The 16,528-nt window shown below is 37.6% G+C and overlaps 1 protein-coding gene across 2 annotated transcripts in view; it reads left to right on the top strand.

The window, feature by feature from the left end:
• Window positions 1-10,167: 10,167 nt before the first annotated feature.
• Window positions 10,168-16,528, top strand: part of ARHGDIB (Rho GDP dissociation inhibitor beta) — a 16,436-nt gene continuing 10,075 nt past the window's right edge. Inside the window, exons 1-3 of one of the 2 annotated variants that reach the window (XM_015814433.1) lie at window positions 10,168-10,228; window positions 14,927-15,113; window positions 16,145-16,228. In XM_015814433.1, the coding sequence (XP_015669919.1) occupies window positions 14,936-15,113; window positions 16,145-16,228 (262 nt within the window). In that variant the 5' untranslated portion in view covers window positions 10,168-10,228; window positions 14,927-14,935. The other variant, XM_015814434.1, reaches the window with a different exon arrangement.

Here is a 16,528-nt window from a genome sequence, read left to right as displayed (position 1 = left end):
TTCAATCTCTGTATATTTGCGACGGGTAAACAATTCCATCAGATTGTCTAAAATCTTGGTTAAATTATGGTGAGTATATTAACAATCCAGAATCAGAAACCACAACTATTTTAAAGGCAGGAGGGCAAGAAAAGGAAAAGCTGTTTGGAATTACATGGTTGCCTTTTAAGTGTGAATACCACCTACTATCTATTCCTTGAGTTAACCATAATTTCTATCTGTTCCAGCCCGCTGGTAATTTAATTTATGCCATTTTTTTCCTGCTATAAAGTAAAGTTTTCTAACTTGTGCCAAAACAAATTTTACTTTCTGGCTGATTCACCTGGCATACTTCAGTAGGCAAAGACCACTCCTTTTGGCTTGGCTAGTATGTGCTAAGGCAAGAGTATCCCCTCCTTCTGCTCAGCTGCTGAGCTGATTTCACCAGTGAGCTTCTGAAATTTTTTTGCACAAGTTCACACATGAAATAGTGGAATGCTGAGTCAGTCCTTTCTTCCTTGAAATTAGCAAGAATTTTGCCGGCTTCCTCTTTTAGCTCAAGTACTTACCAAAAGAATAATAAAAGGCTGATATTTTCTTTTTACTGGTCTATTTATAGATGCTATGGGCAGGACTCACCTAAAGGCGTGCATACAAAGGTTCTATCTATGGAAGGGGCAGAAAAGAAAGCAATAGTTATTTGCTGTCCTAGCAGGGTGCAAGGGATAAGACCTCAACCGTAGTCAGCTGGTCCAGAGAGAATCATTGTAGCTAGAGCAGAGAAAAGGGCTGAAAATGAAAGTGAATTTTTAAGCTGGATTCATTTCCAGCCAGTTTTTAGCCAGGAGTCATGTGGCTTAAAGCTACATAATGGAAAAACCTTGAGAGAGCTTATATTTTAAAGCCCAAAACAATTGGGAATTTTTTAATCTTCACAGGTTGCCGGAAAGACATTTTTTCAAAAGTGTAATAACGAAAGAAGTGAAAGGCAATAACAATGACATCAAAAATTATTTTGGCCAAATCTTGATCATTTCAAGTGTTGCTGTTTAGCTTTCTAAAGAAGCACAAGACTGAGGAAAATTTTATTTGGTTAAAAGAGCAAACAACAAATCTAATGGAAAACCATCTCTAAGAACCATTTAGAGAGAAATACATGCTTATGTGTTAGAGAGTTTTCCCACTGTCAAATAATATGTTCCACATTCAAAAGGAGCAACATGTGAGCCCACTAAAACTGCTACATATACTGAGCTACTGATCTGCATGTTACAACACCTACTTAAATTATTTTCTTAGGCATTGGACTGAACACCCCCCCCCCTCCTGCCACCCTAGTCTATAGGATTAACTTTTGAATCCTTTCAGGTGGACTTTATTAGGACTTAAATTCAAATTCCTTGCCTGGGCAGTTTGATCGGTCTTAGCTATGATAGATTTCCTTATTATTTTGTTCTTGCCTGTTTGTCGAAAATTTGCAAGCTGTATCTGAGATTTATTTATTTAGAATAAATAACATAGCCACCCATCTTCTAATTCTGAGCATCTCTCAATTAAAAGTTAAGACAACATATAAAACAAATAAACAACAACAACAACAAAGACCTGGAGCCATGTCAACCTTCTAATGTGCAATTATTTAGTCTTATTCCAGCACTTGGAGGAAAAGCCAGGTCTTCAAAGTTTTAAGGAAGGCTAGGAGGGTAGAGACTTGCAACAGAGGCTGCCAAACTTTAGGGGGCAGAGCGTTTTATAGGGCAGGAGCTTCCACAGAAAAGGTATGCTTCCTAGCTTCCATTAGATGGCAATATTTAGGGGAAGAGACTAGGAGCACGCCCACACTAAGGATTGGTGTCCTTAGGGAAAGGCAATCCTGCAGATAGCCTGGCCCTGTGCCATATACAGGGCTTTAAAGGTGATAACCTACACCTTGAATTACACCCAGGAAGAAACTGGAAGCCAGAGCAGACTGGTAGGAGCAGGCTGTTATATGCAAGATATCTTCCAGTTTTATTTTTTTATCTTTGTCAAATTTCACTGTAATAAAGAATTTAACAATATCCAAACAGTCTATAAGCCATTTTGTTCAAGCTAAGCAGCAAGGACAAAATTAACTTTGTGTGATTTATACTCTAGCTATCATTTCTTCCCTCTTCGCTAGTTACATTTTTGAGAGTCCACCTAATATTTATAGCACTTACGCAGGATGAAGAAATTGTAATTTCTTTGTGAGTGTGTGCTTGTATATAGCAAGCACTGAAAGTGTCTCACTGCTGTGTGACCAAAAGGATTAAGACCATGATGTTGGCAAATAATATGTACTGTAAGAGTCTGTTTCAATTATTAACAAATTACACAGTTATTGTCTTTTAGCAACTGCAAATTTGCTTTGTCAAGGGACAGTCTAATACATTCTGATGCCTGAAGCTAAAGCCAAGATCATAGAACTGTTCAGTTGAAAAGGGGTACTTAGTTCATCATCCTGTTCCATGCAGGAATTTAAATTAAAGCATCCCTGATAGATGACGGATAAGCTCATCAGAACATTGAGCTGGAAGGGGAATTATTTAATTTGTATAACTACCTGTCTCACATATGTGACTTTACACAGGTTACAATAAAATAAATAAAATACATATTATAAAATGAAAACACATGACAGCAGAGCTTCATAAAATATGAACAATGTCAAGAGATGGGCTCTATCACACATCTGGGCCTCTGCTAGGCAGAAAACCAAATTTTTAAGGCCTTCTGAACAACCAGCAGGGCCAGGGCTACCTTAATCTCAAGAGGAATGGTGTTAAACAGGGTGGGCAGCACAGCAGAAAAGGCTCTTATTTTTAGCTCTGCCAGTTGACAGTCCTTAGCCAATGTCACCCGGAGCATGCTCTGCCTGCTGGACCAGGTGGGACAGGTAAAAACAATTGGAGAGAGATGGTCTCATAGTTGCCCAGTCTCCAGCCCTGAAAGACTTTACTACTAGCACCTTAAATTCCCCCCAACAGCATTCTGAAAACCAATGCAGCTCATGGAGTAGCGATGTCATATGTTGCCATTAACTGCTTGCACTATTGCATTCTGCACCAGCTGAAGCTCCTAAACAATTTTTAAAGCAACCCCATGTACAGTATGTTGGAGGTCATGAGAGCTTGAGTGACCATTTGCAGTCCAAGAGTGGGCACAACTGATGTATAACTCAAAGGTGTGCAAACAACAAATATTTATTTGCAGAAGGCCAGCAGGCTGGAGCCATCTGAATGTGGATCCAGGAAATAGGTGCAATTGAGGCACATAATGGACTTCAAAGGCTCTTTAGCTATGTCTGCCACCTGCTCTTCAATCAGAAGTTGAGAACTGAAGAAAAGCCCTAAATTGTGCACCATTTCAGTCTGGGGGAGATCAATCCCCTTGAAGTGGAAAATCTTCACGTCTGGGGAGAGACCCCTAAAACCCACAGTTACTAGGTCCTCTGTGGATTGAGAAAAGTCTGTTCTTCCTCATCCAGACCCCCCCTCCAGATAATTGGGAAAGGACTTCACCAGCCAAGAGTAGAGATGTAAAGCTTCATATTACCAGCTCCCTCTATGCCCAACCAGATTTTATTTACCCACGCCAGGTTGGCCTTATCCATGCTATCAAATCATGGATGTAGGAGTCCTTATTACATAGCAATCTGGCATTTAGTACTAGCAGCAGCAGTGTTATTTTTAGACAATAATGTAGGTTAGATTTATTTATACAGAAGCTGAAAGCTGCTATAATAAAATTGCAGTTTGTAAGACAAGAAGCTTGCTATCTGTGATAAATTATATGGGAGAAAGGAAGCTTAAAATAGTTCTTGCTCAAAATCTTTTTTTTACTTGGTTAGATGGTTGTTCCCATACCCAGAGTATGACTTTTTTTTTAAAAAAAAAATCTTGTTTCTTACTGAAGTTGTAAAAACTGAAAATGCTCAGTAATAAAAATAGTCTTAACAAATCAACATAATTTATAATGCTATGTATTTGATATTTATCTTCTTTATTTACCAATCTTCTTCCCAGTTTTGTTTATTAATGCATTTTACAAAAACAGTGTGCATGAGTTATACTGTCCAGTAAAAATATGTCCAAATTAGAAGAAAATGTGAACTTCATATTGCAATTACTTCATATTGTAATTTTAAACTGCAAATAATTGACAGTTTTAAAAGAAATTACTGAAGCAATATTAGAATAAGGAATATTTTCCATACAAGACTTAATAGAAAGAAAATAAGATCAAAATACTGTATATGGCAAGAGAAGAAAATAAGTTTGAAGTTTTATATATGTCTACTTGGAAATATGTTCTATTAAAATCAATGGAATTTTCCACTTTATTTTGAGTGGTAAAAGACTGCAATGTGATTCTTACTCTCCATAATGCTCTCCATTCAATTAACCAAACAATTTTTCAAAAAGGATATTCATCAAAATCTTTGTTGGGTAATGAATCAGCATGCTCAAGGATAGTCATATCTTATGAATTTTACTCAGTTTTAAGTTTGGGACCAGGAATTAAGCAGCTGCCTTGTGATGACATGAATCAGAGGCTAAACATCTGTAACTACGGTAAGAGGAGGAATCAAAGGTTGTCACCAAAATAGAGCAGTTTCCTCTATAACAAAAGTTCAGTTGCAATATCTTGTTTTTCAGCTAACCAAAAGTAACTGTTAGATGTTTCAGGGATACTTACTTCTTGGTAAATGACTCCTCTTTCATTGCCAGATCTAGACTACATGACTGAGGAAAATATGTTGTTGAACTTGGGATATTTTATTTGAAACATTTTAGAGTAAAGCTAAAACCATCTTTTTTCTTAAAGTCTGTAGACCAGAATCAGTAGCTTGGTTCATAATCATTGTTTGTTGAGCAGGTCACACCATCTTGTGTGCATCCCATAATGTACACAGATCAGTGGTTGGATTTATTCATTACATTTAACCGAAACATTGTAGATTAATATGTTATTGGTGTTTGTCAACTTGCTAACTCATAGTGAAATGAACTGTTATTTATTGAATTAATCCATTTTAAAAGTTTGCATTACTTACTAAACCATAAAAGAAATTTATGTTAGGGTTCAGATGTAGTTCAATGCATTGTGAGCACTCAGGAAAAATTAACCTGGGCAAAATAGCCCAGTGGTCTTGGAATGATAAAGCAGTTTATGAAATTATTAAATGAGCTCATGTAAAATATAGAGCCTTTATTATTTTATATGGGTTTATTTAAGCATGTATCTATTATACATGAGTTAGCAGCAGTCTCATTGCTGTACCAATCTTCAATTGGACACAATTCCTGCTACATCCTAAGGATTGTATAGAACAGAACAGAACAGAATAGAGTAGAATAGAATAGAATAGAATTCTTTATTGGCCAAGTGTGATTGGACACACAAGGAATTTGTCTCCGGTGCATAAGCTCTCAGTGTACATACAAGCAACAGGTGATAAATCATGATCATAATCATAATAAAAATACATTTATCATAAACCATAAGATACAACACTTAGTGATAGTCATAGGATACTAAATAAACAAACAATATAAAGCATACTAAGATACTAAATAAAACAATTAATATAAATTGTAAGATACAAGCAACAACATTATAGTCATAAGAAAATAAGGATAGGTAATAGGAAAGATGAGAAGAAAAATAGTAATATAGCCTTACTATGTTTAACAGTATTGTGGGAATTAGTTGTTACCAGAGTAATGGCATGGGGGGAAAACGGTCCTTGTGTTTAGTTGTTCTAGTGTGCCATGCCCTATAGCATCGTCTTGAGGGAAGAAGTTGAAACAGTTTATGTCCAGGATGTGAGAGGTCTGTAGATATTTTCACAGCCCTCTTTCTTGCTTGTGCAGTATACAAGTCCTCAATGGAAGGAAGGCTGGTAGCAATTGTGGTTTTCTTTTTGCAGTTTTAACTATCTGTTGAAGTCTGTGTCTGTCTTGTTTGGCTGCAGTGCTAAACTAGACAGTTACAGAGGTGCAAATGACAGACTCAATAATTCCTTTGTAGAACTGTATCAGCAGCTCCTTGGGCAGTCTGAGCTTTCTGAGTTGGCGCTGGAAGAACATTCTTTGTTGTGCTTTTTTAATGACACATTTATGTCCACTTTAAGTCTTGAGATATTATAGAACCTAGAAACTTGAAGGTCTCTACTGTTGATACTGTGTTGTCTAGTATTGTAGGAGGTGGTAGAGGTGGTAGAATAGGGGGGTTTCTCTTAAAATTCTAAAATCTCCTAAAATCTACCATCATTTCTACAATTTTGAGTGTATGCATATTCGAATGAGATCAATCACTGTTGTATATCTGCAAACTTCAGTACTTTAACAGAGGGATCCTTTGAGATGCAGTTGTTGGTATAGAGAGAAAAGAGAAGTGAAGAGAGCACAGAGCCCTGGGGGGGGGCGTGCTAATTGTACAGGTATCTGTTAAAATTTTGCCTAGCTTTACCTGCTGCTTCCTGTCTGTTAGAAAGCTTATGATACTGTTAAACTGAGTCCGCGAGGAGAAGGGCGGGATATAAATCCAAATATTATAATAATAATAATAATAATAATAATAATAATAATAATAATAATAATAATAATAATAATAATAATAATAATAATAATAATAATAATAATAAAATAATTAACTAAGATACACAGTTATCAACTGCTACGTGATTAGAAAACAATTTGATACATCAATTGCCTTCCAAAATATATACATAAGGGATTCTTGTATGGCTTTTAATGTGGGTTAATTGTACATGTACTCAAAAGGAATGCCCAAGAGTTGAATAGCCTGTCATATTTTACAAATCATTTGTACAATTTGCAAACAGGAAACTAGCAATAAGAGAAGCTTGCACACTGATGCATATCACTAAGTTATTTTCCTGAAAATGAACTGAACGTCAAAGAACTCAGAGAAATCTCCATGTGAGGCAATTGTAATAGTTAACATCAGAAAAAAGTGTTTTGCAAACAAGGAAGGAAAATGTGTAGGGTATGACTTCTGGAATTCTTCCAACCTTTTAATAATAAATAGATCCATTCTGGGTCATGTGAGTGGGAAGGAAGGGGTTTAGAATGAAGAAATCTGCAACAAGCTCTGCCCTATTTCCCCTTTGCAGACTTGCTGATTCTTCCCATATTTGAACTTGATTTTTCCTTTGCCAATTTCTTTTCTCCAGGCCAAATTTGGTTCACTTCTGTTTATTTTCCAGAGAATTATTCTACTGATGAAAAGATAGACATACTACAAAAAACCTACACATATAAAATTGGTTATTTTTGAGAACGGAGAATGTCCATGAGATTTTGTATGAATTTGAGGCTGTTTTTAGGGAAAACTGTTAACATTCCCAAACAACCGCATAATTAACTTTTTCAAGGTCAAGGAATTTACCTTAATAACAGTCATATTTTTGAGGTTACTTTTAAAAGTCTTGTTTTAGTTTATCATTTACCTGTGAATTAAAGATTCACATTTACTTGTAAAATGTTGGATTTGGACCATTGCGCTCTTTTACAGTGATTCTATTTCTTCATAAGGGAGTGATTCAAATTAATAATAATAGGGAGAGATAGGTTTCCATTTGACAAGTAAAATATTGCTAAACTTTGAAATTGGCACGATTTAATCTGGATATTATTTATTTATCAAACTTCTTAACCATCCATCTCACTCATGTAGGGGCTCTATTTTCCAGACATATTTTCCAGAGATATAATTTCTCCAAATTTTCCAGTCTTTTAGGAGCAGCTGATATTGATAAAACTGACCCCATTCACATTTCTTATGCTAGAATGTAGGACATTTGGAAATAAAATCATAGTTCTAAATCATAGAAAGTCATAGAAAGTGAATCATAGAAAGTAACACACCTCAAATTGTTTCAGTTATTTTAATTACTCTTCCAATTAAACACAGAATGTCTCAATTGATAATGGAACTGCTGGAGGTGAAGAACAGGATGTCTGCACCTTAAAATTTTATAAAATAAAATTTATAAATTATAAAAAAATTATACATTCCCTTTATAGAAAAACATGTATAACGACCTATACTAACTGAAATATCTTCTCTATAGCTGTTGAATATGCAAGAGCCCTGGAATCTCTTATTGTACATTAATTCATAGATGAGACCAAATAATGAATGCTGTTAATCTGGAGTATCTGTGGGTGTCAAGACACTGTCAACACTGACAGAATCAAAGCCCACTACAGATGTTTCTACTGTTCAGCAGAAGCTGGAAAGCAAGAGATACTATAACCCTACCCTTATGTTTGTTTGAATACATCAATTAAAAAAAGGAAGGACTTATGTTTTAAAATGACTTCAAGTTTGGTGAATGAGCATTCTCCTTCTGAATGTTATCCATCCCTCATTGAGTCAACCAAACATTATATGCATACGCTGTGCCTATTAGCAACACTTATCTTGCCTCCGTTAATGAGTTTTGGGCTCTTTATTGAATGGTTTTGTCTTGGTTTGGCATGTGCAGCACATGATAAGCAAAGCAATTGTTTGATTCCTCCTGCTTTGCTGTCTTCCCTCTTCTGTGTATGAACAATGAGTGGGAAAAATCTTCCTATCATGGTGCTTTGGCAGGAATGGAAAGATTCTGGCTGCAAGATTATGTCACTCATCTCTAGGTGCTTAAGCTCCAAGCCATCATAAGCCCTCCAAAAAATTGGAGTCATAAAGGAGTTACGTTACAAGACTATTTAGGATCCCCACCCCCATCCTATATGCAACAAATACTGGTTTCCACATTGTTTGGTCCTCCTCTTATTGCACTATTTCCGCCTTGAGCTAACCACTCAGGCCACAGAGCTAGAGCATGTGCAATACTGCTGGCTGAGCAATCAATTGTTAATACATATTCTGACAGACCATTGGCCTGAGGCTGCTGTGTCCAGCTCTTTTAGGAGACAAGAGAATGTTGGCAGATGAGGCTGGCTAGGAACATGAGGGAAAGGGCATGTCCACATTAGCTTGAAGCAGCCTTTAGGCCCAGCTCTATTATCACACAGTGCTGGTCCCCTGATTTCTGCTTCAGTATAATGGATGACAGGTCTTAAGTTTATACATTTCTTGGCTGTCTTTGGATGCTATTGGCTTGTGATGGAAACATTAATACTGATACACTAAAAAAACAATCTAAGATTGTTTCAGTCAAGGAATAGAAATATTCCGCCGTAGTTGTAAATGTTAAGATTATTCTTCTAAATAAAATCCAAGAAATGCATAGGACTTGTTTATGAATCAATACCCAAAGTGTTAGGCTGTACAGCATTACAGATGTCCATTTTTTCCCCAAGGAAAAACATTGGACTCACCTCTATGAGGAATTTCTGGTGTCACTTGATCTTAATAAAAACAAGTATCTGTCCCATTACAATTAATAGCAGAATTACTTTTTGGGGATGTATTTACCAGGGCTTTCAGCAATAATTTTCCTGTTTTCAAATTTTCTTCAGAATGAAAGCATACATGACTGGGCACTGTTGAAATACAGCCTAGACAGTAGTTAAGCTTGTATAGATTTTTGCAAAACAAATTCCTGAAATAGGTTGCATACAGATACATATACAAATAAAATAATTGTTCTATTGCATTAGGGTTTAACAAAAACATAGCTCATTACTTCTCTTCTCCCCAAATACCTAATGCTTCTGATTCAAGTGTTTGATTATAGATAAGGCAGAACATCCAGACGGCAGAGAAATGAAACACTAGCTGATGGAGAGGGTGGAAAATGAGCCGTATGATTTTTCTACTCTAATAACTCCCTCTCCCCAGAAATAGCATCCTTTAGAAACCTCGGTAATATCACAGCCAAACCTGAATATCATCCAAGGCACCTACCATTGTTTGTACAGTTTCCAATATCTACTTACAGAAGGAATGCATACGTATCATAAGCAAGGGGAAATAATGCACCAATTCCTAAGGACCACAAGTGAGGATACTTAAGGAGTTCACACATACAGCTAATCATCTTTTATGCTTTATTGTATTTTGTGTATATGTGTGCCCAGATCAGAGAGGCTCTAAATGAACTGTGCGCGATAGAAGAACTAGTAACGCCGCAGCTTCCTCTTCGAGTCGGATTTTTTGCAAATGATTATTATTTTTTTAACCAACTTCCTTCCTGCTTTTAACTGCCAACGCTGAGACAGAAAGGAACCCCGGACGCAGCCGCCAGCAAGTAAGTACGAGGAGGGCAAGTGGAAGAAGAGGCGAAAAGCGACGCGTCCCGGCGCTCCCGATGGGGAGAGGCTCTTGAAGCCCCCTGGAAGGATTCCCTCAAGCCGGGGAAACCGGGCAGAAAAGGTGGCTCTCTGGAGCAAAGGGGAAGGGGGGAAGGTTAGGAGGAGCAACGCCTTCAGGGCGATGGCTCTGCAATGCAGGGAAAGCCTCAGCACGATCCGCTGCTGGGAGGGGGTCACTTCTTGGAGACACGGCCGAAGGAAGATTGCAAAAGGCACTGCTTGGCGTCTTTGGTGCAAGAAACTGATGAATTTTGCTTGCTCCACAATTTGGGGGCGAGGGGGGGGGGGAAAGGAGCAGTCCTTGCCCAGAGAAAATTCCATTGCGCATCCTGTTCCGTCGTTCCTATATAGACTGAATGTTTCTATTTTTCCATTATTTTATAGATATTCAGTGAACATTAGTGTGGGCTAATGACGGGTGATTTGGTGACCTTTGAATTTTGGGGGTGATTTGGTGACCTTTGCATTTTTGGGGCTGCAACTCCCGTAGTCCTGCAGTCAGCAAGCACCCAGGAAGCACCAGAACAAATAACCTAGAGTTAGGGGCTGAGAAATTTGCCAACCTATTGCCTATTCTTATCGGACTTTCAGACAGGAAGCAGCAACTGCTTGTTGGCTGCAAAGGGTAAGGGTGTGGCTGACTTCCTATGGCATTCTTAACCAAAATGTCTGGTTAGCAAGTGCCTGCTGCCTCCTCATCCTTTCTCCCCTTTATGCTTGGCATGCAGTGACAGCCAAATTTGAAGCAACTGCATTTTGGGATGAGGTGTACTATAATTTATCACCAACAGTGATAATGATGATAAATTCTATGTCTGAGAAGCTCCAAATGGCATCTAATGTAAGCTCAGACGACATAATAAGCTTAAGAGCATTAGTAGGAAGGTGATGGAGCTTATTGACTGACAGTAAAGACACTGTCTTCTGTGGAAGATTTTAAATTCTATAGCTTAGGAGATGTGCTGACTCCTGACAGTTCACAGATGTTAGTTACAGGACAAATATGTGGATTCTGGACTAACCTGTAACTTTTCTAAGAACTCCTTTGCTCCCAAATGCTAGCTAGTTTGCATGTTACTTCAGACCCTTTAATTTAAGAAATTGCTTCCTTCATAAAAATGGGCTATGTGCAATCCATATCATAAATCCTAAACCCTGTTGGTTCTTAGCCATTCCTGGATGCAATCTGTTTCCAAGAGATCCCAAGGTACTCTGCTTGTACCAGCTGTCCCAAAATCTTCCATAATTAAAATGAGATCACTAGGGGATCAGTAGCTGTCTGTAGTATCTGAGGCATAGTTAGCTCCTTAATATTTCTTGTCATTCTTTACATTTTAATGATCTATCTATCGCACAATTCCATCTCTCTCTCCAGTATCTGCTTCAGATTAACAGGAACTTCATTTGCATATCTTCTGAACCATTCTTACAATTAAAAATGAGGTTTTTTTTAATAAACTGACTTTGGACTGTAAGGAAAAAAAATGAAATAGATTTGTATTTTCATGAGATCAGAACAGGTTCTTCAGAACCTGGCTAGGCATCACTCTGTGATGTTGAGCAAGCCATAACACCATATTAGGTCTATTTGAATGAAAAACAAATCTCTTATGCTCATTTAAGGTGAAGCTGGAGGATTTTAATGGTTGGAGTCTTATACTAAGTTAGCTACTATCATATGCGGGTAAAGAATCTAAGATCCAAACTGTTGCTATTGAATTACAACTTTCAGCATCCTGTAGGTTGCTGAATTTGCATTTATCTGCAAGTTTGAGAACTTTTACTTTTAGCTTAGATTAGTTAGTTTGTATTGCTTGAATCTGATAAATTAAGGATTCAAACCAACCAACTTCTTACTATGATTCATGAATAACCCTTGCTTTAAACTAGCCATAATTCAAATTATGATCTGCACTGAAAAATATCCACATCCAAACATACATTAGAGCAGGGGTCCCCAACCCTGGACTGCAAAGCCAGAAAGGTTGGGGATCACTGCAATAGAGCCAGAAAGATTTGTGGATTGGCAGTGGCGCAGCAGCGGCAGCAGCAGGGGGGGGAAGGGGATGGTTTTGCACCCACGTGCCCACTGCTTGCACAAAGGGAGCATGCTCACCCGCTGCTTGCGCGTTCTGGTTCCCAATGGGCTGCAGCCTGGTAAATTCAAATAAATACATTTTGTTCTTCTGAGCAAAATAGGTTGCCTGCCCAATTGTGCCTTTATGTATTATTGCTGTTATCCATGCAAGGGCATGAAAGATTAGCAAAAATTTATGCCATTCTTTATCATTGCATGCATGAATTTTGGCAACCCTGATGCATCTGGAACATATGAAATTGGGGGATATTAGAACAGAGCATCTGTTCTTGAGCCAAATTTCATATATCTCCTCTATTGTAATTGTTCAAGAACTCAGATTAAAAACAAGAGCAACATGATACTGTCTACCATGGATTAGCAATAATTTTCTACTCAGCTTTTTATGATTTTTACTTTGTATTTTGTTTATCCTTCCTTGGCCAAGAACCTAACAGCAGACTGATTTTTCTAGTGCTGAAAAGGGAGTTTCATTTTAAGTCCTTCTTGAGCGTACTGCTTACTGAATTTTGTTTCGGTTCCCTCAATTTCACAGAAGTTTCAGTGTTACAGACTGTGGTAGCTCCTTGGAGTCTATAGCCAGGGCATGGGTTGTCATAGGAACAAGGCACATGTTTCTTTCCTACATAAAAAGGGGACCTGGTCACCACACAGACAACAGCTATTTTAAATATTGTGCAGTCGGGAAATTACATGATATTTGCAATTGGACTGATCAGCTTTAAAAAAACTGTTAATAAGCTCCATTCAGGTATTTTTCTTCATTGTCTGCTTTTGATGTAAATCTCTGTATGTTACTGCATGAACTATTCGATTTATTTCTATTGCTGTCATATCAATGAAGGTTTGAAATAACTGTTGTTCAGTAATGTGGCTGCTACGGCTTCTGAAGGTCATTTGTCTTTGTCAATGTGATACAAAGAGGTTCTTTAATCAGAGGGTTTGCTGGTCATCCTGGAAGCAGTATGAAGTATTTTGTTACCGATACAAATAATAAGGTTATGTACTTATTTTTCTGCTCCAGAACTTCAAGCCCAGCATACTACATATATTTCAAAAATGTGACTGAATCTAGTTGCAGTCCTTAGCCTCTAATTGTTTGGCTCATTAATTAGAGCTCTTAGTTGCTACCTCGCAGGGTGAATCCTCCTGTATGACCGTGTTTAGATTTATGTCATAAGGAGAAGGTGAGTATATTGTGGGAAGTAAATGAGTGCAAATTCACATTAACAGCCTTCTCCAGAATTCTCAGCCGGGAGAATTCCGGGAATATAGGAACTGAAATTCTGCACTTCTGGAGATACCAGATTGAGAAAGATGCCTTAGTGTGCATTCATGCGTTGTTGTGTAAGATGAGGACGAAGAGCTCATATTCCAGAATTTGTATTTCACAGAGAACAGACTTCTTTCTTGGTTATTGTAGCATAAATATAGATGTCAAAAATATTATCAAGCTTTTACAGCAGCAGTTGGGACTCTGCTGCTCTTTCTGTTGATATATGTAGGTGTGAATGGTAAAAATAAAGAGGTAGTGATGGATGTCCCTTAATTTGTGGTCCAGAGGTAGAGTCTTCCCTCATGAGCTGACCTTGATGCATGGATCTAGTACACTATTCTCAACCTAGAAAATGCTGGCTAGAGAATTCTGGGAATTAAAGTCCACACATCTTAAAATGGTTACAGCAATAGAAATAGCACTTAGACTTATATACTGATTCACAGTGCTTTACAGCCCTATCTAAGCAGTTTAGAGAATCAGCATATTGCCCTCAACAATCTGGGTCCTCATTTTACTGACCTTGGAAGGATGGAAGGCTGAATCAACTTTGAGCCGGTGAGAATCAAACCACCAAACTGCAGGCAGTCAGCAGAAGTGCTGCATTCTAACCTCTGCACCACCATGGCTCATATTTTATAGCTCATATTGGCTTTGTTAAGAGAACTCAGCATGTATAGTATTTTACATATATGTGTGTGTGTGTATATCCGTATGGGTAAACAGAAAGAGAGAGAATATAGTTTAAAAATTACCTTGCTGTAGTTATTGATTAAATCTATTTTTGGAAGTCAGGAATATCAGTGGCTGTTTCACTGGCCAGATCGGGTGCTTTCTTTTGCTATGTCCCCCACCATTAAAGTGTTTGAGAGCTGGAACGATTGACAAATTCTGGGGATCAGTTCATGTTCTTTTATACTGCCAATGTCATGAATCTGGGATGAGCAAATACAGGTGAGAAGAATATTCAACAAAGTATCTCTTCTTGGTCCAATAGTTAAGAGCGATTATATCCTTCCATCTAGAAATGGCATCTCTCCTAACAGAAAAAAGCTGTCCATCTACTGGATATCTGAATTTGACAAATTAATGTATCTATTGCCAGGTTAAATGTCTTTGATCCTTTTGCTTATGAAAATATTTAAATGACTGTGCCTGTGACTCTCACTCCCACAATTGTTCTCTGTGTAGCAGAAACCAGCCAACCTTGTAATCAGTATCTTACTCGGTGCCCTTAACTGGCAAATCTTTCTTCTGAAGCCAACAGTCATGACTGAGAAAGACCCTGAGGTACATGTGGAAGAAGATGACGATGAGCTAGACAATAAACTAAACTACAAGCCTCCACCTCAAAAGACACTTCAGGAATTACAGGAGCTGGACAAAGATGATGAAAGCCTTGCAAAGTACAAGAAATCTTTGCTGGGGGATACACCAGTGGTTGCAGGTACAGCTGGAAAAAGGTCTTGGTCATTTGGAAGAATCATCTTTGGGGGCAGAAAAAAAGGCAGTATTTGTATTTGCTTTGTAATGAGGTTAATATTGTTAATGGTGGAGAACATTAAATTTGATCCTAAAAATGAAAGAGAAAAGATTATTTATTAATTTCTGTGCTGCCCATCCTACTGATAAAGCAACTCCAAGTGGTTGTATTACGTTGATTTTTACCATTGTTGAAGATCAACTTTCAAAGTTGCTTTTAAGATGACATGGATTCTATTTTCATTATGCAAGTCTACTTCTGTCATCTTAGTTGGGTGGAGGACTTCGCTATTCAGCACAGGAGCAAGAACATAGCTTAAAAGGATCAAACCAGAAATGTTGAGAGAGGCTTCTAGACAAGTTCTGGAGTAAAGCTTCCAGTCAAGTTGACAACAATGCTAGGTAGACTCTTATTGGTGTATTTCTTAGCATATGAAGAAATTAGTTGAGACATATTTATATTATTTATACTTGAAGTTAGTAACAAAACCTGAAGCATTATTTAGTTACTGCTCATGGTCTATTTCAGCAAAGATAATTCATGCAACTCATATAACTGTTGGTTATGTTGACTGCTACTTAGTTGATTCCATTTATTCTTGGAAGGTATTTGATTATTCTTGGCAACTATTTTACACTGTGTCATATTATTTATGTTTTTAATTATTGGTTGTGTTTTTATTCAGTTTTTATTTTGTTTTAATTGTTACAATTGTCTTGTAAATTTATTAAAGAAACAAACTAGAAGAGAGGTATTGTTATTGTCCTCTATGGAGGGTGTGAGTGGGAACAGTGAGGTATGATTGAATTTCCCTGCATGACAGAAACTAATAATGTATCAGAAAAAAAGTTTATCTTAGCTATTAAGTGATGTGCTAATTTCCTGTGCACTTGAAGGCTTTATGAAGATAATTTTTGCATTAAAAAGACAAGGAAGTACCTCTGGTTTCTCAATTTTTGGTTAATAAACCTTTTGTCCTTTTCCTGACACCACAGACCCAACACTTCCGAATGTGACTGTCACTCGACTTACTCTTGTATGTGACACTGCTCCAGGACCAATCACCATGGACCTCACTGGTAGGAAACATTCTCTCCTCATTATATAGCAGGTTGAATGGAATTCCTGGGCCTTGCTTTATTTTGAAGTTGATTTTGTGAATGTTGAGTTAAGTAGGATAAAAAAATCATTGAAATTATGTAAATTGAGAAGGTTTTTACAGGGGTGTTTTAACAAATTTTTAGGGGGAATTAGGGTGGAGGGGGGGAGGAGGGAGGTTCCCCTTAGGTCAGGACCAGCCATGTCTGGGGGTTGCGGTGTAGAAAGGGTGGGGGGGGAGGGTGGGGGGTTGAAGGAGGAGGGAGGAATTAGTACGATCT

This window comes from Protobothrops mucrosquamatus, unplaced genomic scaffold, assembly GCF_001527695.2.
Source record: "Protobothrops mucrosquamatus isolate PMUCROS unplaced genomic scaffold, P.Mucros_1.0 scaffold251, whole genome shotgun sequence".
NCBI lineage: Eukaryota > Metazoa > Chordata > Lepidosauria > Squamata > Viperidae > Protobothrops > Protobothrops mucrosquamatus.
This window is presented reverse-complemented; position numbering and strand designations above follow the sequence as displayed.